At 46.1% G+C, this 25,657-nt stretch overlaps 1 protein-coding gene across 2 annotated transcripts in view; it reads right to left on the bottom strand.

Annotated features, from left to right (window-relative positions):
- Positions 1-25,657, bottom strand: part of PIK3C3 (phosphatidylinositol 3-kinase catalytic subunit type 3) — an 875,540-nt gene that overhangs the window by 300,976 nt on the left and 548,907 nt on the right. For both annotated transcript variants that reach the window (XM_078674734.1, XM_078674732.1), the window contains one exon: positions 21,800-21,874. In XM_078674734.1, coding sequence (XP_078530860.1) covers positions 21,800-21,874 — 75 coding nt within the window. The remainder of the gene's footprint in view (positions 1-21,799; positions 21,875-25,657) is intronic.

The following is a 25,657-nucleotide window of genomic DNA, read 5'->3' as shown; positions in this document are numbered from 1 at the left end:
TTGCATGGATGAATGATGCATGGATGGATGTGTGAAAAGGTGGGGGGATGAATGATGGGTGTATGGATGGATGAAAGGGTGGTTGGATGGATGGATGAAAGGGTGGATGGATGAAGGATGGATGTATGGATGGGAGAATGAAAGGGTGGATGGATGAAGGATGGATGTATGGATGGGAGGATGAAAGGGTGGATGGATGTATGAATGGATAAAAGGTTGCATGGATGAATGATGGATGGATGTGTGAAAAGGTGGGTGGACGAATCATGGGTGGAAGGGTGGATGGGTAAAGGATGGATGTATGGATGAAGGATGGATGGATGGAAGGATGAAAGGGTGGATGGATGGATGTATGAAAGTGTGGGTGGGTGGATGAATGATGGATGGATGTGATGAGGTCTAACAGGCGCATTTATGGTTGTCAAAAGTTGATGATGAGGAGTACCAGTTTCTAGAAACTTTTGTCGGAAGGGGGTCCTTATGCCTAAAAAGGTTTTACAAGGGGGTCTCGGCATCAAAAAGTTTGAAGACCTCTGCAGTAATGGATGGTGGGCTTCGGCCTTTATCAATGAACTCGCATGATGGCGCCGCAGCCAGACGGGCGCAACGAGGCCCCTGCAGCGAGCGGGCCCATTCAGCCCTAGGCCAATGAATAGTTTTTTTATGAAATAAAACTTTTCATTAGGGGTTTCCACACTTTCAAAACAAAACAGAAAGTACACAACTGTGTAAACAAATACCAGAGTCATCAGTACCCTTCACACAGAGCACACCAATTACCCATAGCCAATGCTTAATTTGAGCAGGTGGTTGCAGGTAGGGCCCACCAGGACTACGACCTTAAGTAGTCCCTGTTTGTTACCACCAATCCCCTCTAGCAAGATCCATTCCACTGCCTCATCTGACTACTAGTATGGCTGACATGTGACTCCTACACCTTGTAATCCTCATGTCTTGTGTAACATTTCGTACAGACTGATTTACACACATACGATTCATTGTCTCTGATTTGTGTGTGATATGAAGTGCAGCGACACACTACAGTGGTATGAGTAGCATAATACAAACAAAATAAATGCATGTGAGAGAGTGGTAATGGGAGAATCACTGCTGAATTTGAGCCGGTGGTTTCTGCCAGCCCTTAATTGTTAACACTGGCACTTATGACGGTGTGCCTCATGTTGGTGCTGTTTGTCTAATTTAGAGACGAGCACGACAACAGTTGTTTATTAAACTGCCATACAATAAAAATCACTAATATCTTCCATCCAAGCCATTCTTATGGATATGGGGGCCTAGAATAGTCTGAATTGTAACACTTGTAGGACTGTGATGGCTAGGTGCAAGCTAGAGTGGCCTCCTGACGAGGACCCTGGCGATTTCTTTCTATTTTTTTTTTTTTTTTACAAATTAAGAATTTGGGAATCCGTGAAGAAGGTAATTGGGGGGGGGGGGGCACAGTTGGCGCACCGGGAGCCACCAGCGCTAAAGCCGGCCTTGGTCAAAGCAAACAAATAACTTAAATATACCACAATGGCAGCCCCACACTCTGCCTTCCTAAACGAGCAAGACGCTCTGCGAAGCCTGGCACTTGCTTCATGTAGAGTAAGGTTATTCACACGGTTTGTAATTAAAACTAAGAATTGTAGCTCTTGGAAAACGAAAGCGCCCAGTGTTCACCGTCCCCATCGGAGCTCCCAGCCCCAGGGTTGTTTCCTGGCTTTGAAACACATTCCGAAGACAGATCCAGGGACTTGCGGATCTTCAGTGTGTGTGGTTACACAGCGCCCTCTGCTGCACTGTTTGCATTCATTTTACCGTGAGGTCTGTCTGGGAGGGAATACAATCAAGGACTATTCTAACGAGGATTAAACGAGTGTTCGTGTTAAAATCGGTGCAAACACAATTTACTAACAAACCCAATTGTTCTAACACCTGAGTCGATTAGGAGGTGAGAGCTAAGTGCACCCACCCTGTGTTTGCCAAACTTCCCAGGTTCTATATGTGGTAAATGCCTGTGCAAACAAACAAGCGTTAAAAGGGGATAGATACCAACGAGCGCAGAATTAGACACACTATGAGACGCACGAGTGCAGTTAGCAATTTAATTGATAACACGTATTAATGGCAAATCAGGGTTAGGCCGGATAGCTTTTGCGCCTGGTGCTGGCATACCTGCCAACTCACACAGCGCCACAGTGTGACACACGATATCGGCTGCCATCACCCGGTCAGGAGCCGATATAACACGGTGGCAGAGAAAACGAGCGGAAAACCTGTAAGTAGTGGTTTTCCAGCTCTTAACTGCCGAAATCCATCAAGGGGTGTGAAAACACCCCAGGACGTCGGCAGCAGCCTCAGAACATGCTTTTATGTTTTTGGGGAGGAGGAGGGGTTCAAAGGTGCCTCGTAGGTCTTGCCCGGCACGAGGCACCCGCCCCTCCTCACACTGACATTTTTCTTCAAGTTGACATGTATCCGATAGGTCACGGTTCCTAATGACCCTACAACAGTGATTTAAATCCTGGATTTACTACATCAGTGTAAAACCTATGAATGACGAGGGTGGAACACTTATTCCATAGGAGCGTGTTGTCCATGTCACCACTAGTTCCTAGGTGGCGGTCACAGGGCGCGCAACAGTTAAAAACTGTGGTAATAACGTCCACAAAATGACATTTTTTAATACCGCCTGCACGTTTCTCCACATTACTAGAAACAACGCATAAATTAGGCACACAATCATACCCGATAGCTGGTTCTGGGAGTAAACGAGGTGGATCTTTTGCATTAGCACTTAAGGGCATAACATGTTCCGGAGTCTTACGAGTGGTGTGGGCTGTGGGTCGTTGCCCCGGCTGAGCGGCCCCAGAACGGCAGGGGTGGGTTCTTCAAACACCTTCGTCTCCTGGTTGATATAACATGTTAGCTGTTCTGAACTATAGGCTAGCGCCGAGTGCAGGTCAGGGCCGCTGTCCACCGCCTCTTGGGTATCGAGGCGCTGGACTGGCGGTTGTGCTGTGAACCTGAGTGAAGGTTTCTGATGGTGCGAGCGAGACAGGACTTCCAGAGCACCCCGTGCTGCCGTGTCCCGGCTGTCCCGTGCTGCCGTGTCCTGGCTGTCCCTTGCTGCCGTGTCCCGGCTGTCCCGTGCTGCCGTGTCCCGGCTGTCCCGTGCTGCCGTGTTCTGGCTGTCTATGGCTGCCGTGTCCCGGCTGTCCCGTGCTGCCGTGTCCTGGCTGTCCAGTGCATGCCGTGTCCCGGCTGTCCCGTGCTGCCGTGTCCCGGCTGTCCCGTGCTGCCATGTCCCGTCTGTCCCGTGCTGCCGTGTCCCGGCTGTCCCGTGATGCCGTGTCCCGGCTGTCCCGTGCTGCCGTGTCCCGTCTGTCCCGTGCTGCCGTGTCCCGGCTGTCCCGTGATGCCGTGTCCTGGCTGTCCAGTGCATGCCGAGCTGTCCTGCTCTGGTGTCACCAACAAGGAGTAAGGTCGTGGAACCGCTGACAGCACAGGAGGCAAAGATGAGGCTGACGTGACTGTGGAGCAACTAACGTTCTCACAAGGGACAGACTGGGGAAGCAAAGGGAGCCCTGGCAACACACGCTCACACCAGCCCTTCGTCTCCTCGCAAAATCGCTCTCTACCCATCCTTCTCTCTCATTCTCCTTCTCTGATCGCTTTCTCCCTACCTTCCCACTCCGTCTCTCTCTTGCAGTCTCCACTTTGCCTCCTTGAATTGATCTCGGGGACCTGGGGAAAGTTACAGAGGTACCAAGAGCGGTCCGGGCTTTAGAAAAACGGCCTTTAAGGACTCCAGCCAACCAGAGAAATGCCCGTGGGATCAAAGGCCTGTCCGGCACTCGGTGTCATATAGACACCAAAGGCGGAGGACAAGAAGGTGACGTCAGGTGATCAGCACTCAGTGGGCGGCCCAAGGCTGTAGGTACCAATAGTGAAGGTGGTGGTGATATCCAGGGCCGGTCCTAGGATTCGTGGGGCCCCGGGCAGGATAGGAACATGTGAGGCCCCTCTAATTTGCATAAAATGTAGTATCACAGCAAGTGAGATCATAAGAAGTGTCCACTGACTAATCATTTTATGGCACTGTTGAAGTAGCTTTGCAAGAAGCTACCTCTCTAATGTGTACATCACTGAGATGGCTACAAATACAAATAATAGCCCTAATAAAATAAGTGCAAATATTTTAAAGCTGTATTATGTGGAAATGCAACACGTCAAACGGGGTTTAAAAGCTATGCCTCTATCTCTCCAAAACCAATGTTTCCAGATTAGTGCATGAATAAAATTCTAAGACAGACTGTCCCATAGCTATACAGTGGATCTTCAGGTGGCTCCCTGATACTCCAGTTGCACCAATGAAGGTTAAGGCATTTGGTTTTAGCAGGCAGGGACATCAACATAAAGGGATCCATGATGGTTCGGGTGAGCGACCTGATAATGCTCCGGTAAACAGAAAGCACCAACAAGAGGATGGATGGCACTTGGAAAATAAAGAGGCAGGTAATTGAAAACTTTGGCAGAAGGCTCAATGTACTTAGCAGCACATGCTAGTTCAAAGACAATTTTACCTCTCCTCCAGCCTCCTACTTTTTTTGCTGGTTCTGCCCACATACATTCACCTCTCTCCTCTGTGCTTTACTTTTTACCTCACCTCTTGCTCAGCCTACTTCCTTCTCTTGCTGGTTCAGCCCCTCTTACATCCACCTCATTCTGCATGCTCTCCTTTTAACATATTATCTTTCCCCAATGCCCAAGCCTTTTACCTTTACTCTTTGGTTCTGCCACTCTTGCATCCATCTTGACCCTCACACCTCCATGCTCTACTCTTTACCTCTCATCTTTCCACCTTGCCTCTGATATTCACTTGCTGATTCATCCCCTCTTAAATCCACATCTCTCTTCTCTGTCCTACTCAAGTTCAAGTTCAAATAACTTTATTCGATTGTAAAGATTACAATCATAAAAGTACATATCATCGACAAACAATTAAAAACGGTCCGGATAATTCATTTTGACAAGTAAGAAGTCCAATACACAGTAAAAGGTAAAAAAGAGAAAGCAGCGGGCAACATGAGCATTAACATTATTAAAAGTACATTAAAAACATAAATAGATTCGTTATAAAAATTAAAAGTACCTAGAGCATTAGCAGCATAATTATCCATCCATACTTTTCCTAAAGGTAATGGCTGATTTTAAAAAGTTACAGACAAATAAAGTGCCATCACAATTCAGCAGTTGAAGATAGTAAAGTGCGGGTTTGACTTGAGTAAAATTCAATTTTTTAAGACATGGTTTAAGATATAATTTCCGTGGTAAAGTGTAATAAGGGCAAGTAAATAAAAAGTGTGCCAAGTCTTGCGGAGACTTCCCGTCGCAGCCGCAAGCTGGCAACTTCTCCCCCCGATGAGCCCCGCTTGGGACCGCCAGTAAGAGATGAAATAGGTCGAAGCGAAACCTTGTTAACAAAAAACGTTCGTAGCCAGTCATATGCCATGACAAGTAGGGTTCCATTTGTGGACAGGTTTTGAGTAGTAAGTGTTTCCTAACACTGTCCTTCTGTAGCTCAACCTCTTCCCTGTCTGAACATCTTAGTATTAACATAGCATTTTTTACAAATATAACATCGGGTTTCGTAATCAAATTGGGGGCAGAGAACAAATCAGACCGGCCAATTGCCGTCAAACAGTCCATTATATACTTCAGCCACGGAACTTGAAACCTCCCATCAAGTGTTAAGGCTTCTTTTAACAAAGCTTGGGTGAGAGGTATATCTTTATTAAGCCAACAATTCAACCAGCACAGTACCGGGTTCAATGCAATTCTGTCACTTAAATAGGGGACACCCAGCTCCTCATGTATCGAGAAATTCCCTGTGCCCCTTGGTAGCCTCAGTATCTTTTTCAAAACATTATTTTCTGTAACCTCTAGGTCCTTTATCTTACAGTAGCCCCAAAGCTCGCTTCCATAGCTGGTGACAGCAACACTTTTTGCCTGTTATAATTTGAGCAGGGCGGCCATTGGACAATTTCCGTTTTTTTCCGCAAAGCCAAGAATGGCCGCATTTACACGTGTTGCCTCACCCTTCTTTTTGATGACTGCGGGACCCCAGGATAATTTGTGATCTAAGAGGACTCCAAGGTATGAAAAGGTGTTGGTGGTAGGGATTTTCTCCCCATTTATACAAAAAGAATTAGTTTTCCGTATACCCTGACCTATTTTCATAACGTAGGACTTAGAGTTATTTATACTTAATCCACGGGACTCTATGAACTTAAAGAAGGAATTTAGTAGTTTCTGAAGGCCATTTGCTGTTTTAGAAATGAGTACAGCATCATCTGCATAAAGCAGCACAGGAACCCCTTTGCGCTCTACAAAGGGGTAGCCTGCTTCAATTTTTAGAAGAAATTCCTCCAATTCGTTGATATACAAATTGAAGAGGAATGGAGCCAGGATGCACCCCTGTCGTAAACCCCGATTGCTTCTAAATTCGCCCGTTACTTTTAGGTCTTGGGTGTAACGGACATTGGCTCTTGTGTCCGAATGCAGATCGGCCAAAAAGTTAACAAGATTCCTCTCTACGCCCATTTTTATCAGGGTAGCCCATAGTGTGCCTCTGTCCACGCAGTCAAAGGCGGACGATAAGTCCATAAATGCCATATAGACTGTTCCTTCTTTGGCCAGGGTATACTTACTTAAAATCAAATACAGGTTCAGACACTGTGTAATTGTCGAATGGCCAGTTCTGAATCCGTATTGTATGGATGATAAAATATTATTTTCTTTAGCCCATGTAGATAACCTGTTCAGGATTATTCCTCCTATCACTTTGGCTACTGAATTTATTAGGGATATCGGCCTGTAACATAGTGGGCTACTATGGTCGCCCTTTTTAAAAACAGGGACTATGGTCGATAACCCCCACACATTTGGGCACCCCGAGATCACTGCTGCATTTACTACAGCAGTGAGGACGGGAGCCCAGAAGGAAATACTTGACTTAAAGAGGTCCGGGGGTAAACCATCCGGGCCCGGGGCCTTATTGCTAGTTAGTCCCTGGATACCCCTTTCAATCTCGTTAACTGAAAAGCTCAAAAAATTATCGGATGGAGTTACAAAGACATTTTCTTCCCGTTGCTCATGACTTTTAAAAATTGTGCTAAAATGGGACACCCACTCCTCCTCAGAGATGTTAGTACCAAGGGCTGTATCATTAGGATTATCAAACAAAGGTTTGTTGATAATTTGCCAGAACTTACTGCTGTTCCCCAACACTGAGGGGTCAAGGAGAGACTCTATAGTGTTGGCCTTAATTTCTTTTTTCCTAGCGACTAATGCCTTCTTGTGTATCGATCGGAGATTTCTTATTTGATCATAGTCTCTGGGTTTGATTTTTAGAGCATTCTTCAAATCTCTGCTTGCCTTTGAACAATTATGGTCAAACCATTTGGAGTTATTATCACATTGTCCTTTTGTTGGTGCTGTTAGCATAGGGCCAATTTTTAAAACTAACGCCTCAAACCCAGACAAGATGTTCTCAGGAGGTGAGTATGAAGATGTACATGTTAACAATTCCTCCTCACAAACTTTATTTATTTTAGAGTAAAAATTTTCTTGGTTTACCATTGTCCATTTTATACGACGTCTGCCATTTATACAGCTCATCGTTCCCCGATCATTGCGGGGCATGCGTTGTTTGAATAAAGTCCCACCCAGTTTGATAGTTAGGGGATTGTGATCACTATGAGCGCTCGAAAGAATGGTGAAATTCGAGACCCAAGTTACGAGATCTGGGGAAACCAGTATATAGTCTATAAAAGATCCCTGACCAGGTCCTTTAAAAGTTGTAACATCATAGACCTTTGTTTCAGGAACCATAGACATGGCTACAATTAAATTGTTTTCGTTCACTAGATCGTTTAAGTTCTTGCCTCCCCTGGTATGGGCGAAATGGAAACCTTCTATATTGTTACATCCCAAAGAACCCATTGGGGTGAGGCCTGGATTACCACATGGGTGTACATTGAAATCACCTGCAATCAACAACTTCCGTGACACAATGCATGCAGTTTCTCTCAATATCTCTGTTAAGGACACAATATTACAATCACCATTACCGTTAGCATTGTAAAAATTAATCAGGGTCAAAACACTTCTGCCGCTCTTTAGTTCAAGAATCTGAATGTTCCGATTGGCATTATAACAGTTACTTATTTTGCAACACAGACCTAGATTGATGAAGATGGCCAAACCCCCCTTTGCTCTGCCCCTGGTTGATGCAGCTGCTGGTATAACAAAGCTTTGGAAGCCCTCAATGTGGACATTTTTATCCTCCATCCATGTCTCTTGAAGGCATATAATTGTGTATTTTTTAATAGATATTAACCAAGCGGGATCACATAATTTATCGGCCAAGCCGGCTATGTTCCAAGAAACTAGGCTTAAACTACAGTCACCAGATACTGTTTCTATGACAGTTTTTCTATTAACTGGAGTTATCATTGGATTGGCTGTATCTATGTTCATCGCCCCCAAGTTCACAGTGCTGGGCAGGTCTGGTTCTAGGTTGGCCAAGGGGGGGTTATGAGCCTCAGGCAAGACAGGAAATTTATTGTTATTGGGTGGATTGACCATGGCTGGCAATAGCTTACTGGGGTTGTCTAGCTTTGACATCAAAGGGGGGGCTACTATGGCTTGTTTGAATGCCACTCCTTGTTCATGGTTAGGTTCTGTGAAATCAGATTCTGCGAATTCGCCTGGCAATAATATAGATGGACCAGCCTGTAGTCAGTCAACCCCCTCCAGATCACTTTGGTTATAAAAAGCATCAAACCTGTTAGTGACGGGTACATTATAATAGATTTTTGGATCTATGAATTGGGGGTGTTCTTGATGATAATACGTCCCCTGGGCAACCTCCCAGATCTCTGGATAAGTACCTTCGTATCTAACCTCTCTGGGTTCCCAGGATGTATTCCTTCTTTGCTGACGCTGCTCCTTTGCGATATAGTGGCCTTGATTTCTAGGTGTTATCCCACTGTAATGTTGGTGAAAGTTGTCTGGGGCTCTTACATGTTCAGCGGTAGAGAAAGAATGCACCGATTTTGGAGGATGGTTATTTGGGGGGTAAAAATAACTCAGATCCATAGTGCGGATCAGGCTGCTAATGGAACTGTCCTTCCAGTCCGTTATAAACTTTGCCGTACGGCCATCCTTGAAATTAACTACAACACAATCACCCTCGGTGGATTTAAATCTATTTCCCACCCAATCTACTCTTCTGACATTTGTTATTTTACCACTGACATATGGGGGAATTGGTCTATGAGCAGTTAGCCAATGGCTCACTTTGTTTTTCAGTTCACCATAGCTTTCTGTTTTACCTGTCTCGAGTTGTGGTACCCCAATCATTATTATGGTGTACCGATGAGAGTCAGGTGGGAGGTGAATATGAGTAGTTTTTTTTAGTTTTATTGTTGTGGGTATTTGATTAGGACGTGTATCAGAAGCAGTGTTTTGTATGGTTGTTGGCCTTTGTGGCTCAGAGGATATATCTTCCGCAGCCCATTCACTCTCATCGGTGTCAGGAGTGTAGCTCTCGGGTGAGGAATCCAGGGGTTGTGCTGTATCTATGTTATTATTGGCTTGTGGTGGTGTTAAAGTGTTTTGCACTGAAGTATTTACAGGTAAAAAAGGTGTCAAAACAGAACTACTACTTTGGGCAATAGAATTGGTTTGTGTCCTCTGAATCTTTGTTTGTTTGAGATTACTTTTAGGAGGTGTGGAGCTTTCCTTTAGTTTAGGCACGGAAAGGATCTTCAAAATACTAGAGGTGTCCTTTCTTTGTTGTTTTTCAAATTTCGCCAAGGTTTGCTCTATGCAGGTGATTTTATCACACAAAGGTTGTAGTAAAGATTTAAACAGTTCTTCCAGGTCAGTTGATATTTTGTTGTCCACTACACTATAGTTTTCAGTCTGGCTTGATTGCACTGAGTAAGTCTTAATGTGATCTACCTGTATGTCATTTAATGTACTTGTATTCTTAGTGGCAAGTATAGAAGTGAGATTTTGTGTGGCATTAGGTGCTTTGGCCAACCTGAAATTTAACCAGACATCCTTAGCCGATGGCTTGTGGAGACCTAATGGTCTATAAATTTTCCTTACTATAGATTTAGTTTTTGCATGTTTCTTTTGTTGGCGCTTTCTCTTATTTGGGGATAGTGTTTTGTCGACAGATATTACATTGACATTTGGTGAGCCTTCAACACAAGTGCCCCCTTGTAAGCTTGAAGTGGATATTCCGGGTTGAGGAGAACAATCAATGCCCCCCAAATTGGAAACAAGTAAGGGGCTTTGTTCTAGGCTGTTTACAATTATAGGAGATGACATTTGAACGGTTTTCTTACTGCTTTTTTGACCACTTGGCAACCCTGCAAAAGACTGTATTAGGAGAGATTCCTCCTGATTGAATGAAGAGTCCATGATGTTATTGATTGCAGTGGAGTTTGCAGTAGTGTGCTGTGATAAGTTGGGAAAGCATAAATCCGGGGTTAATGAAAGACGCCTCTCCGTATTTTGGATAGCATCTGCAACTACTCCAATAGTTTTTATTAACATTAGGTCTATAGCAGTTAGTGTCGGCAAGGGTGTGGATGGTATGGTCTTGTTTCTGGTGGATGATCTTGTGGCCACAGGAGTCTTTCTTACTTTAGTCATTTTAAAAGAATAATCCGTATTTAAATCAGTATATGTATGTATTAGCTACTGAAACGGTTAATAAAGCGGAAAACCGGAAAACAAAGGAGGATCTCAGTCACCTTGATCCAGGGGGTGGTGCAGCGTTAGGGAGGTGGCCCGTCCCGTCTCCTTTGGTCCCCTGAGAGCCACAGAGGGCCCGCCCTTTGCCTGGGCTTCGCCCCGGGCACTCCCGCGCGCTCCCGCGACGCGGGGGTGACGCTACCTTTATGCGCCGCCTGGCGCAATGGGAGGGCGTCTAGTGCCGCAAGGCCTGCTGGGGGGCGTAGTTTTGGTGTCCCCCTCCGCTCGGCGGCCGCGGTTCTTGCTCGGTTGCGGCAGCGGGAGGGGGACGCTGCAGGCAGCAGGCAGGCTTTACTTGGTCAGCACTCCTTCCTCTTCGTGGCAATCCTTTAGGCGCTCGGGCTCTGGCGCTACAACAAACAGTTCTCCGCGTCACCCGCTCTGCCGGGGTGACGCTACCTTTATGCGTCGCCTGGCGCAATGGGAGGGCGTCTAGTGCCGCAAGGCCTGCTGGGGGGTGTAGTTTTGGTGTCCCCCTCCGCTCGGCGGCCGCGGTTCTTGCTCGGTTGCGGCGGCGGGAGGGGGACGCTGCAGGCAGCAGGCAGGCTTTACTTGGTCAGCACTCCTTCCTCTTCGTGGCAATCCTTTAGGCGCTCGGGCTCTGGCACTACAACAAACAGTTCTCCGCGTCACCCGCTCTACCGGGGTGACGCTACCTTTATGTGCCGCCTGGCGCAATGGGAGGGCGTCTAGTGCCGCAAGGCCTGCTGGGGGGTGTAGTTTTGGTGTCCCCCTCCGCTCGGCGGCCGCGGTTCTTGCTCGGTTGCGGCGGCGGGAGGGGGACACTGCAGGCAGCAGGCAGGCTTTACTTGGTCAGCACTCCTTCCTCTTCGTGGCAATCCTTTAGGCGCTCGGGCTCTGGCGCTACAACAAACAGTTCTCCGCGTCCTACTCTTCACATCCCAACTCTCTACCCAGTCTTTATCTTCTTTGCTGGTTATGCCAACCTAAATCCAGCCATGCCTTTAACTTCTTCCCTTTCATCTTTTCTTTCTGCTCCTACTTCATTACATACAACTCTCCCCTTACTTCCTTCCTCTCTCCTCTTGCTGATTCTGCCACTCTTCCATCAAACTCTACTACGCTATCTTCACTGCTCATCTCTCCCCCAGCCTTGTAACTTTTGTCACTGGTTCCGCCCCATTTCCATCTTCTCTCGATTTTCATCCTCTTGAACACTCTAATCTTTTCTCACAGATTTTGCCTCTTACACCACCTATTTCCATTCATTATTCATTCATATTATCATCTCTTCCTCAAACTTTATTTCATGGATTCTGCCCCTTTTACATCAATCTCTCTGCTATCCCCAGCTTTGTTGCTTCTCTTTCTCGTTATGTCCTTATATCCATCTTTCTCCTCCATGCTGTATGCCTCATCTCCCCCCCTGCCTCTTACCTTTTTCACCGATTCTGGCCATCTACATCCACATCTCATCATTCCCTCTCTCTTCTCTGTATAAGCTTTCTTGATTGTTCTGCCTCTCTTACATCTACATACCAAATCCATGTACTGCCATTCTGCTCTCATTTCTTCCTTCAGACTCCTAAGATTTCTTTGCTGGTCTGTACCCTTTGCATCCACCTCTCCTCTTTGATCCCCTTACCTCTTACCTTGTCTCACTGTTTGTCTCATAAATCCATGTCTCCCTTCCATGCTCTACACTTCACTTTATCTTAACTACTGTCTCTTACCTTTCTCACAAATCCTGCCTATATTACACCCACCTCCTACCTACCTGCTGAGCTCTTCACCTCTCATCTCTCTGCAGTCTCTAGCCTTCTCTTACTGGTTCTACCTTTCTGAAAGTTACCTCTCCCCTTCCTCTCTACCCTAGCCTCTTACCTGCTCTTGGTTGCCTTGCCCTCTTATATCCAACACTCACCATTCCCTCTCTATGACACTTAAGTTTTCCTGATGGTTCTGCTTCTCTTATATCTACCTCGCCTATCCAAGCACTGCCTTTCATCTTTCTCTTCTACTTTGTTCACGGGTTCTGCGTCCCTCATGTCCACCTCGCCCCTCCATGCTCAACTCTTTTGGGGATATTCCGAAAAAAGTCATGTGACGCATCGCAGCCTCCCCCCCCCCCCCGCCCCCCCCGTGCGGCTGCGCTGCACTGCGCGAAAGCCAGGGAGCAGGAGAGCACCATATCTTCAGACACATGGCTCTCTCCTCCCCTTTCCCTTGCACAGTCACTCGTTTCAGCTCTGTGTGCATGAGTGTTGCATAGGTTTTGTACAGAAGGGTACCCTTCTTGTGCAAAATACTATGCTGGGTACGATACTACGCTTTTCCCACTTCGCATACGTGCTGCGCAGTGTAGTGCGCATGCAAAGTCGTAAAAGCATGGAGAAATGAAAGCATTTCTCTTGTTAGCGCCTCCTTTGAAAAAGAGTTAACTTTTGTCGCAAAACCGTGTTCACAAATTTTTGTAAATATGGTTTTGCTTCAAAGGGCATGGATGGTTACATGGGCACGCCCTTGTACCACCCCCTCGGCGCAAAGTAACGCAAAGCAGTGCTTTGCGCTTCTTTGCACTACTTAGAGGGTGCTTTCCAGCACAAAACAAGTTTTAGCTGGAAACAAAATAGCAGCAAAAAAAATGTGCGCTAGTTAACGTCACTTTTATGACGCAAAATCTGCACTAAAGGTTTGAAAATCTCCCCCTTCATGTTTTATCTCTATCACCTCTACTCTCCATTCACTGTTTCTGCCTCTCAAGCTTCCACCTGTCCCCTACATACCCTGCTATTCACCACTCTTCTCTCCGGCCTCTTACCTTGCTTCGCGCCTTGTGCCTGTGCGCAATACAGGCCCCTGCAGCACAGATGGGCCCACAACACTTCTGAGGGCCCCATCCCTCCAGGGGCCTCCCATTCAGCCTAGGCCCAATGAATATCTGTGAGATGTGGGAGACTCTGGGGCCCATTATCACATTCTGCAGTGAGGGACCCCATCATTTTGTGTTACACAACTGCTCTCATATTACTTTTCAGATGCGTAAAGCAATGAATGGTGAGTGGCCTGAGGGGTTATATGTCTTGGGTGTATCTTGGAGGGTTCATTGCACTCCCCTTGGGGTGATAAGGATGGATGTGGGATCACCCCCCCATCGCTTCCCCTAACTGAATGTTAGCATGTCAACTTAACTTTTAAAGAGCGAATTGCTCATTCTTCCTTCGGTTCATGTAAATTACATGAAAATAAAAAACACCCAGCGCTTATAACTGGAGTTATTATTTATGTTCAACTCCTTTTATGTTTGTTTTGGATGAACCTGCTTGTTTGAGAAAAAAAAAACAGAGTTGCAAAAAAAGAAAAGAATAATAAGCCCTTTATCCATTTCTTCCATAGAAGGAGCAGCACCTTTTGTAATGTGAGATCACTCTAAGTTTTTGTGTTGTGAGCCCTGCAGGTTGCTCTGCGTTTCTTTCATGCAGGGGTAGGGCTCACTTCACACCTCACGCCAATTCAAGCATCTCCCTAACTGTTGTTATGCAGATGCAGCGATTAGGATGATCAGGGCCCAATCTGCACTTCAGCATCTGAAAGGGATGGGGTGTCATATTGCACTTTCAGTCCATGGCAGCCGGGGAGTGAGGGGGCCCCCGCCGTGGGCCTCGCGCATTGCACCACGGCTCCCCACCTGTTACTCTTACAATGGCACCATTTCAAAGGTTGATGGGCCCGTGGGGGGGCCCCCTCACAGTTACACAGCCGCGAGGCCCTGGGCGGCTGCCCACTCTGCCCATGCCTAGCGCCGGCCCTGGTGATATCAATCAATCAATCAATCAATCATAGTACTTGTAGAGCGTGCTACATACCCGTGAGGGTCTCAAGGCGCTGAGGGGAGGGGGGTGCTGCTACTGCTCGAAGAGCCAGGTCTTGAGGAGTCTTCTGAAGGTGAGTAGGTCTTGGGTCTGCCGTATGTTAGTTGGGAGGGTGTTCCAGGTCTTGGCGGCGAGGTAGGAGAAGAATCTGCCGCCGGAGGTCGTTCGTTGGATGCGGGGGACAGCGGCGAAGGCGGAGCTGGCGGGTGGGTGGGGGTGTAGAAGTTGAGTCTGCTATTCAGTTAGGCTGGTCCGGCGTTGTGGAGTGCTTTGTGTGCGCGGGTGAGGAGCTTGAAGGTCATCCTCTTGTCGACGGGGAGCCAGTGTAGGTCTCTCAGGTGGGGGGTGATGTGACTGCGGCGGGGGACGTTGACAATCAGTCGGGCGGAGGCGTTTTGGATGGGTTGTAGTCGACGTAAGTGTTTGGCTGGGATTCCTGCGTAGAGTGCGTTGCCGTAGTCCAGTCTGCTGCTGACGAGGGCCTGTGTCACCGTTCTTCTTGTTTCGGTCGGTATCCACTTGTAGATCGTGCGGAGCATGCGGAGGGTGTTGTAGCAGGAGGAGGAGATGGCGTTGATGTGTTTAGACATGGAGAGGGAGGAGTCGAGGATGAATCCTAGGTTGTGTGCATGGTCGGTGGGTGTTGGTGCTGCTCCCAGTGTGGTTGGCCACCAGGAGTCACCCCAGACTGAGGAGGTGGGTCTGAGGATGAGTACCTCCGTCTTGTCCGAGTTCATCTTCAGACGGCTGCTCCTCATCCAGTCGGCGACGGCCTTCATTCCCTCATGGAGGTTGTTTTTGGCGGTGTGTGGGTCCATTGTGAGGGAGAGGATGAGCTAGGTGTCGTCGGCGTAAGAGATGATGTTGAGGTCGTGATGGCGGGCTACTTGTGCGAGGGGGGCCATGTAGATGTTGAACAGTGTCGGGCTGAGCCCTGGGGGACGCCGCAGATGATTTTGGTGGCTTCGGATCGGAAGGGTGGGAGGCGGATGCTCTGGGTTCTGCCGGAGAGGAAGGACGTGGTCCAGTCAAGGGCCTTCTCTTGGATTCCGGCTTCTAACAGGCAAACTACCAAAAAGGGGGGTTCGCTGCTGCCGAAGGAGACAGCCAGCAGACCGTTTCTGAATGAAACTTATAACGAGCAAATGTCTGCACAGATCTGGCTGCGGGCTGATCAGAATGTTTTATTTTCAATGACTTAGAGAGGATGCTAGCATTGGAAGAAACAGTTTCTCCTAAAAAGCTCATATGTTTGGTGCCTCTTTAGAAAGATACACTTCTGGCATCTTTTGGTTCTTGCATTTTCCACACTTTGGTGGAGAGGAAGGGAGCTCTTTGCGTGGACCATCCATGGCAGAGAGTGCATCTCCAGAAAAGGGCTCATCTCCAGAAGAGCCAGCATCATTTTTATCACTCCTGAAGGAACAAGCGAGATGCCCGTTTTGGTGACGCCGTGAACGTCTTATTTTTGCCACATTTTAAAGTTTTATGCTAAGTGTGCATAAATTACAAGCTCCCTAGGTGCAGTCATCTTTAAAAATATTCCTTTGCATGCATGTCAGCAGGCCTTGTGGAGAGATCTGCTTTCTGTGAAAGCAGTGTTCCACTTCCACCACCGTGAGACAAACATCCCCAAGGATCCAGAAAGCAATCCAAAAGCGCAAGTTGGAAGGTGAAGTTGAGCCGGGTCTAAATATTCTATGAAAAGTAAAATTAATGCCAGATCAATCTGAGGAAGTAGATAGAACAGCGCTCTGTCTAGTGACTTCCTAACACTCGACTTGTGGCAGAAATCTGAGCTATGGTGCCACTTGGAAGAGTGGTGAGTGTATACACCTCGGTAGCTGGAGTTTATGAAGTTACCACTCATACTCGTACTATTACGAGCCTGTGGTCATGTTAATACTGTTTATTGCATAGTTAACATGTCAGAGATTCACAGTTTAACCACAGGGACTGACTAAAACGTGTATATTATGAAATACTAATGCTTGAGAAATTAAGTATATCATGTGTCGGTGCTCGGAATTTACCAACAAACTCTGCCAGCCTGCAGTGGCATCAGACGCTTGAGGTCGTTACCTTCTCCCAGAGAGAGGATGCCTCAGCTGAAGTAGGCCAGTACATTAACTAACTACGTGACTGGTTGGATGCATGGCTTGCAACTGGTAAATAACAAACTCAGTCATAGAGCGGCTCAACTGTGCAACTCACAGGGTCATTGTAAGAAACTGGATTATTATTTGAAGAGGGTGACTACCTACCACAAGGAATAATCACAACCCTTGTCAGGGTGAACATTCAAAGTCACTACATTAACCTAAGCTCAACTACCTGGTAGCTAGGCAGGTTTAAATTAGAACAATGAGTAAATTATTTATGATATACCAAAACAGTAATAAAGTCAAAATGCAAAACAATACAATTCCCAAAACGAATTCGAAAACAAGACAGTAACATTTAATAAACATACTGACAAAAAAATTAGAGAAATACAAAAAAGAGAACCGAAGACATGAATTTTTAAAATCTTAAATAGGAATAGTGCCAAGAAACATAAAGTGCCAATGAGAGTCAAAGGTCACAGTAGACCAGGACCAAGGCACAATTTGAGGCTGGTCGTGATGCAGTGCGGGTCGGATACACCAACCGGGTACATCCTGGTAAAATGTTTTACCTTCTGACTTTAGTCCTAATCCACCACATGAGTACACTTCTAAAGCCTCCCAGGACCTAAGGGGAGGTATTTGGAGGCTCACAGGTTGTCAGGCAGACCCCAACAGCAGGGTCCAGTCCAGGTCTACTGGTCAGCTGCAAGAACAGGTCTCTTGTAGCTTGCTGAGTATCTGTAGCTTTAACAAGAGGTCAGCCAACTGACCCTTGGAGTCCACTTCTTTGTCATTGGTACAAGCGAGAGCAGGTCAGTCCTTCGTGGTTCTTTTCAGATCTCAAAAAGCAGGTTAAGTCCTCTTCTGAGCTGGTCTAGGCCCAGGAGCATTCTGAAGTGGGTGCCTGGAGATGCCACATGTATGCCTGGTGCAAGCTAGTGGGTCGGAAGGACTCCTGGGCCTGCCCTAACCAATGGGATAAAAGTTTCCAATGACAACTCTACCCACTTTGGGCATTTTTAAGATGGCAAAAGTCTTCAGGCACTCTAAACCTGGGCTCTGAGGATTGGGGGTTGTGTGGTGAGAGTACTATGGTAATGTAATCCTAGTGTACTTCAACATATAACATCAACATCCAGTTGGAGACAGCACTATACCCCCCAATAAAAGTGCACATGTGTTCCAGTAATACATGTGAAAACAGAGACAAAATTCTGGTAGGCCAAAGCAGGGTTCATTGGCAACCAGACAGAAGGATCGCAAGAAAGGTCTCACCATCCTGTTCTCTGCCTTTCAAGAGTGCATCAAAGTGTTGCATGTAAGCCCAGCAGACCTATCAAGAAGGATTTGACACTGTAATGTCCAAAAAGCATGGTCACAACCCCCACCCTGCATATTGAGTAAGGTGCAGAGGAGTCGTCTCTGCCCATTGAGTTATTGAGGAAGCATTTCATACATTTCTCACACCTATTCAGATGCTAATTAGTGACTGGGCGACATTTCAAAGCAAATGCAAATTAGCCTACAGGAACTTTGGAAAGGGAAAAGGTAACTTTCTAAAAGTTACTTTTCATTAATATTTACAGACAACCAGACGTTACCATTGAAATGGATTTTTAATAACTATTAAAAATAATTGTTTAATTATTGTTCTCGTTTGTCCCATTCCTAAGATATATTATTAACATTTAATGAGTACTCTGGTTTTCTACATAGGACAGCTAGGCATGTCACAATCAAAAATAGGTTTTGGGTGCTAGCCACTTTAAGGATATATCATAACATTTCTATATGTCCTACTTTTAAATGACATGCAACCTACCTTGGGGCCTATAAGTCCTACAAAGTGGTGACTTATTAATACTTAAAAAGGTGGTGCTTACTCTAAAGCTGCTTTATTTTGATTATTTGAATTGCAGCGTTTTAACTGCTAGAGTCAGGTTACAGGGGGGAGACATGAAGCCATATTTGCACTATCACTGTATCAGATGGTACAATAGGTGCTGCAATCCACTAGTGGCATTTAACTTCAAGGCACTGGATACAACTTATACCATATACCAGAGACTTATAGGTAAGTTAAATATAAAAACTAGGATAATGCATATTCAACCATGCTTAAAGAGGGAGCACAGGCACTATTTTATATATATCTTTTAATAAAGTTTTATATAGCACAAACATAACCTGTGAGGGTATCAGAATGCTTTACAAATCAATCAATCAATCAATTTATAGAGCGCGCTACTCACCCATGAGGGTCTCAAGGCGCTGAGGGAGAGGGGGGCGCTACTGCTCGAATAGCCAGGTCTTGAGGTGTTTTCTGAAGGTGAGATGGTCCTGGGTCAGTCGTAGGTGACCGGGGAGGGAGTTCCATGTCTTGGCGGCCAGGTAGGAGAACGATCATCCTCTGGTGGAGGCTCTGCGAATCCGTGGGACGGATGCGAGGCTGGTGGAGCGGAGCTGGCGGGTGGGAAAGTAGAACGAGAGGCGGTTGTTGAGGTATTCGGGGCCCATGCCGTGGAGTGCTTTGTGTGCGTGGGTGAGGAGCCTGAACGTGATCCTCTTGCTGACGGGGAGCCAGTGCAGGTTTTTAAGGTGGGTCGATATGTGGCTGTGGTGAGGGACGTCGAGGATGAGTCGTGTGGAGGCGTTCTGTATTCGCTGCAGTCGTTTCTGAAGTTTGGCTGTGGTTCCTGCGTAAAGGGCGTTCCCGTAGTCCAGTCGGCTGGTGACGAGGGCCTGCGTGACCGTCTTTCTGGTTTCTGTGGGGATCCACCGGAAGATCTTTCGGAGCATGCGCAGGGTGTTGAAGCAGGAGAATGAGATGGCGTTGACTTGTTTGGTCATCGTGAGCGAGGAGTCCAGGATGAATCCCAGGTTGCGTGCGTGGTCCGTGGGTGACGGTGCAGTGCCCAGCGCAGTGGGCCACCAAGAGTCGTCCCAGGTGGATGGGGATTGCCCAAGGATGAGGACCTCCGTTTTGTCTGAGTTCAGTTTCAACCTACTGAGCTTCATCCATTACGCGACTTCCTTCATTCCTTCCTGGAGGTTGGTTTTGGCGGTGGTTGGGTCTTTGGTGAGGGAGAGTATCAGCTGGATGTCGTCGGCGTAGGAGATGATGTTGAGGTTGTGTTTGCGTGCGATGGCGGCGAGGGGGCTTATGTAGATATTGAAGAGGGTTGGGCTGAGCAAGGAGCCTTGGGGTATGCCGCAGATGATCTTGGTGGCCGCGGAGCGGAACGGCGGGAGGCGGACTCTCTGGGTTCTGTTGGAGAGGAACGAGGTGATCCAGTCCAGTGCTTTTTCTTGGATCCCAGTGTTGTAGAGGCGGGAAGTTAGGGTGTGGTGGCAGACGGTATCAAAGGCAGCTGAGAGGTCTAGGAGGATGAGGGCGGTTGTCTCCCCGTTGTCCAACAGGGTCCTGATGTCGTCGGTGGCTGCGATGAGGGCTGTCTCGGTGCTGTGGTCGGCTCAAAATCCGGACTGGGATGGGTCCGGGAGAAACTTGAAAGCAGACAACTGCATAATCAAGAGATGTACAGATTGCGTAGGCTCACCAAATGAGGAAAGATCCTCCAAAGAAGTAAGCCGCTGAGACAATAGAGAAGATCCAACATTCAATCAATAATTATGGGCGTAGACACAGAGTCAAATTGTGGGACCTAGAGCAGAAATGTGTTCATAAGTAATCTTTTAACTTCTTTTTTGAAAGATGCAGTTGAGGGGATGAGTCTGATTTCAGATGGTAGGAAGTTCCAAATTCTTGGGGCGATCCCTGAGAAGGCTCTGTTGCAAGTTTTATTTTTATGGAATTTCTGTGGTTTCAGCAACAGGGAGTGTCAAGTATCTTGTGTTGTAGTGGACATCTTTATTGGTCATGCAGGCAATTTTTAACTGTGTCCTTGCCTCATATGGGAGCCAGTTTAGGGATTTTGGACCCAGAGTGATCTGTTTGATTCTTTTTGTTCCTGTGATGAGCCTTAACACAGAATTAAGAAAGGCCCATATAGGAGCCATCTTGGATCTAGGAAAGCTACAGCAGGTGGTACTTCCACAGTCCAGTCTGGGAATAACTTGGGCTTGAATCGCAGCCTTGAAGTCGTCATGGAGGAGGAATGATTTTAATTTCCTTAAGACGTTCATTTGTTCCTTTGGTGGTGGTACTGATATGCTGCTGCATGCTCAGTTTCTTCTCAAGTGTTTTTCCCAGAGATCTTATGCAATCTATTATGCATGGTGAACAATTAAGAGCAGTTAGTTGCTTCAACAATAATTCCATCTGGGGAGAATGTTTGGGTGGGACGATTCGGACGAATTCCGTTTTGGGTGGTTAGCAGGGGTAAAGTGCACACAGTTCTTCAGCCAGGAAAAATATAGGGTCCAGTAACAGGTGAAAAATATGGGGGGAACCACACAAAATGGCAAACTTCCTACAATCATAATTCAAAAAGAATTTCTGAATATAATGTAACACATTTGCACTATCTCTGGGTGCTTTAACGGTGATGGATACTTACTTTCAATATCCCAAAACTTGAATAATCAAGACAAAGCATTAATATGTTCATCATCCATAATCAAGACCTATCACGAATGTGTACCTATCCTAAATATGTCCATAGGGACAATTCCATAACGATTAGCTCTTAATTGCTATTAGACTTAACAGTACATTGTCTTAACAATAGCAATCACAACTTCCTTCTCCGCAAGTTTCTTCTGACTTCCGAGGTTTATTCAATAGAAACTTCTCCTACCAGACAGCTTTACAATACTTTGTGCAAACACACGTTTCGTTTCTGCAATATCTTTCTTTGGAATTTCATCAAGGCCTTGCCATGGCCGTCGCAAACTGACAAAGTAAAACCATCAAACAAAATCGTACAACTGCCCATGGAGCTTCAAAGTCCTTGGCAGAACCAACTTGCATGTCCTGCATCACCAACCTGCCACATTAAATAAGCTACATAATTAATATTTTATACGGCACACTGAAAATCATAACATTTAGAAAAATACCTGTCCTAGTCAGCAAAAGGTTATCCAGATGCCGGTCTCCAACCCCAAGGATGTACGTTATCACGCAATATCCAGCTGCAAGGAGAACGACAAAAATACACATTACTACAGTGGCCATTACAACAGCAGAAGAATGTACGTAAACTGTTATAAGAGGGATTTAAGAACATTTCCTAAATAACGACACTGTTTTAGCCACAAGTACTCTGACATACCCTATAAATCTGTTCCCAAGATATCTTTCCACCCAGAAGTACACGTCCGGTGGGAGGAGGGGGACAGTGTGGATTCTTTACCTAACTTAGTCTGATCATGGCTTCTGGTCTCGTTGACTGATGCAAGGGAAGTCGAACAGGCTACCGCAGAGGTGGCAACTTCAGGAAGAGTCTAAAACACAAGCATTTGCCTTTATACTTGGCCAGGATGTTCCAAACCCAATATCCTCCGGCTCCATATTTATCCAGGGAAAAAGCAGGAGAATGACTAGTTCACTAAGGCGACCAGCTCTACCTTGCTTGTCCAACCATGAAGAGTAAAACATCTTCAAAACTGTGTTCAAGCAAATATTTTACAGATGTATCTGGAGGTCTCAGGCATCGCCCCAAGCAAGGTACACAAGTACAGCGATGGCTTTAGGCAAACCTTCTCAGGACTTTTGAGCTATAAGGGGGTGAGGGTTGTGATCAAGGACGTCATTAGGGGAGGCTCCTGGATGCTAGTGGGTACGCTTGGTACTACCCTTGCTGCCCCTATCGTTTGCTAATCCTTCAGCAGGAACCAGGGCTCAGTCTTGCGATGTAATCAAGGGTCAAAGGCAACGTGACGTCACTTCCATTACTCTCCTGGCACTTTGTTGATTTGACGTCTATGACTGCAATCCAGAGACTAATGGTTCATGTATTTAAAGGTTTTATTTCAGTCAGTCAGCAATTCTAGGTATACTGGTGGTAAAGACGTGAGAGGACCGAGCACGAACCAGTTCTAGAAGGGTCTGCAAACCAGAGTGAAAGAGAGAGTCTCCGGCTCTGCTGCAGTCGCTGCCTGCCCCGACAGCGGCCTGACCGGAAACTCTCCATCAGATGCTCGCTCCGCGCGCAGCCGGGCCTCCAGCAACATCCGTTTCAATCCCAGTGCCCATTTAATGCAAAATAATCTATTTTGGGAGTCAAAAGTAAGGAAACCAGTTATGAATGCCGGAGGCAGACTCGACCATTTGTATCATAAACGCCCACGAGGTGCCCACAGTGATGATTATGAACCAGTCAAAAGAGTCTCACAGTGGTTAAATACACCGGGTTCAATGCTTAATCATTCAAAGGGTAATATACATCTGGAAAAAGCACAGCATCATTTCCAAAGCAAGGAACTGAAGAGAGGAACAGGCTGTTTAACAAATAATTATAAATATTCAGGATTGATTTTAAAATATGGACTGTTTGATGCAAAAAGGAGTTCTGAAACAGTGCCAGAGTAAATGTCCTCTCGAATATGAGTGTGTGAAAAAATAGTAAACAAAGGTAGAAATGTGATACAGACAGCAGGAATCTCCAAGGCTTGGCATATAACTGATCAATTACTCCGTGTACTTACATCTGATTTCCGTAAATCATACAAAACATACCATACATATACATGAAATTACTTTATCTCAGCAAAATGAGAGTAATAACATTCTTGTAATCCCAGTTATGTATTCTGGGTACCTTCAGTGAAGACAGAAGCACAAGTTCCGTCCTTCAATGAATCCTTTAAAACAGTCACACCGCAGCACAGGGACAGCCAGCAGGCAGTTCATTCAAGATTGAGGACTGATCCTATTTCTCAGATCCACTTTTGGTCAAGTGGCCATAATGTGTGTGTGTGGGGGGGTAATTTACTTCAACAACACATGGCTACGAACAAGACTGCACCCACAAAGGGTGCGGTCCTCCAGAAAAGATACAAACAATTTCAGCGTGGGGACGGGAAAAGTTCTGCCAGGGAGACAATCTAGGATTATGACTGACCATATCAGTGTGAGACCGCAAAGGCTTGTGGCAGCGAGACATTCAAGATGCATGACTGACCAGTTAGTGTGGAGTTGCGAAGACTTGCTGCAGTGAGACAGTCAAGATGCATAACTGACCGTTGTATGACACAACCATGCACTCATTTTCCACGCGTTTCTTTAACAACGCAGGCGGAACGACGAATGCATCTGCACCACGCATTCCATTTACAACGCAAGTTGTTACAAAGACTTGCCTTAGGGGTGTGCTGGACTTTGGAATAGTATGATTTACTGTTCTACCTCCAGTCACCGTAAAAGTAGGGAAAGTGTCGGACTTTAAAGTCCAACGCTTCTTGACCTAACACATAGTCTTTGTAATGACTTGCGTTGTAAATGTAATGCGTGGTTCAGACACATTTGTTATTCCGCCCGCGTTGCAAAGGCAACGCGTTGTTCGGCGGTCGATGTATTTGCCGTTTCCCATGACCGACAATATCAGTGTAGGGCCACATACAGTTGCGGCAGCAAGACAAACAAGATGCATGACTGACCCTATAAGTGTGGGGCAGCAAAAACTTGAATCAGCTAGAAACTCAAAATGCATGACTGATCATATCAGCGTGGGGCCGCAAACAGTTGTGGCAGTGAGACAATCAAGATGCATGACCGATCATATCTGTGTGGGGCTGCAAATGCTTGTAGCAGCAAGACAAACTAGATGCATGACTGACCATATCAGTGATGGTGCAGCGAAGAATTGTAGCAGTAAGACACTCAAGATGCATGACTAACCATATTAGTGTGCGGCCACAAACAGTTGCAGCAGCAAGACTAGCTAGATGCATGACTGACTATATCTGTGTGGGGCTGCAAAGGCTAGTAGCAGCAAGACACTCAAGATGCATGACTGACCATATCAAAAGCTGCAGGCAGATCAATAGGTCGGTCACATACATAAAAGCGCACATTTATTGTGATGGAGACCTAAGATGGTGTGCAAGGTATGTTTTTCTTTCAAACGCATGGTCATCAATAAATCTGAAGAACACAAGAATTGAAAAATCAATGCGATTCCGAGCGCAGGGTAGGGGAAACTGATAAACTAGAAAAATCTTAGCGTCAATTACACTGGATAATCAGGGTCTTTCACATCTACACTGATGAAGACCGAACTTCACTTCAGGTGGCATCATTTGAGTATCATCAGCACATAGATATGTGCTCACATTAAAGTACAGAGCAAGGGGAATAGAAGGGCCTTGTGGAACACCCCATTGCCAAAGGTGGTGAAGGAAGGGAAAGGGCCAAACTGAACTTGTTTAGTTCTGTTGGTTAGGAAGGATTTGAGCCAGAAGGCTGCTTCCACCATCATTTGAGATGCTGTACGTCGCTTTTGTAGGATTTGTGGGCTATAGAATCCATGGCAGCGGATAGATCTAGTAAAATTATTCATGATCTTCACCTATCCATGATGGTCTAAGATCATCTATTGCTGAGCTTAGGACGAATAACGTTCCACAGCCTAGTTGGAATCCCACTTGAGTGTTATGCAGTAGATCATGATTTTCAATACAGATCTAGAGTTGCTTTGTCTCTATTTTCTCTAAGTATTTGGTGAAGAAGGATAGAAGAGATCTCTGTCTAAAGTTAACAGCTTTGACAATATCTGGATTCATTAAAATACTTGGGGCCTGATTTACAGTTCGGCAGATGGGTTACTCCATCACAAATGTGACGGGTATCCTCTAACATTTTTTACAAATGCATTATATCCAAAGGCATTTGCAACATGGAATATTCGTCAAATTTAAAACGGGGTGACCCATCAGCCGAACTTATAATCAGGCCCTTAATAATTTGGCACATTT

Source organism: Lissotriton helveticus, chromosome 2_1, assembly GCF_964261635.1.
Source record: "Lissotriton helveticus chromosome 2_1, aLisHel1.1, whole genome shotgun sequence".
NCBI classification, from domain to species: domain Eukaryota; kingdom Metazoa; phylum Chordata; class Amphibia; order Caudata; family Salamandridae; genus Lissotriton; species Lissotriton helveticus.
Note: the sequence above shows the minus strand (reverse complement) of the source record. Positions and strands in the feature narration are given on the sequence as shown.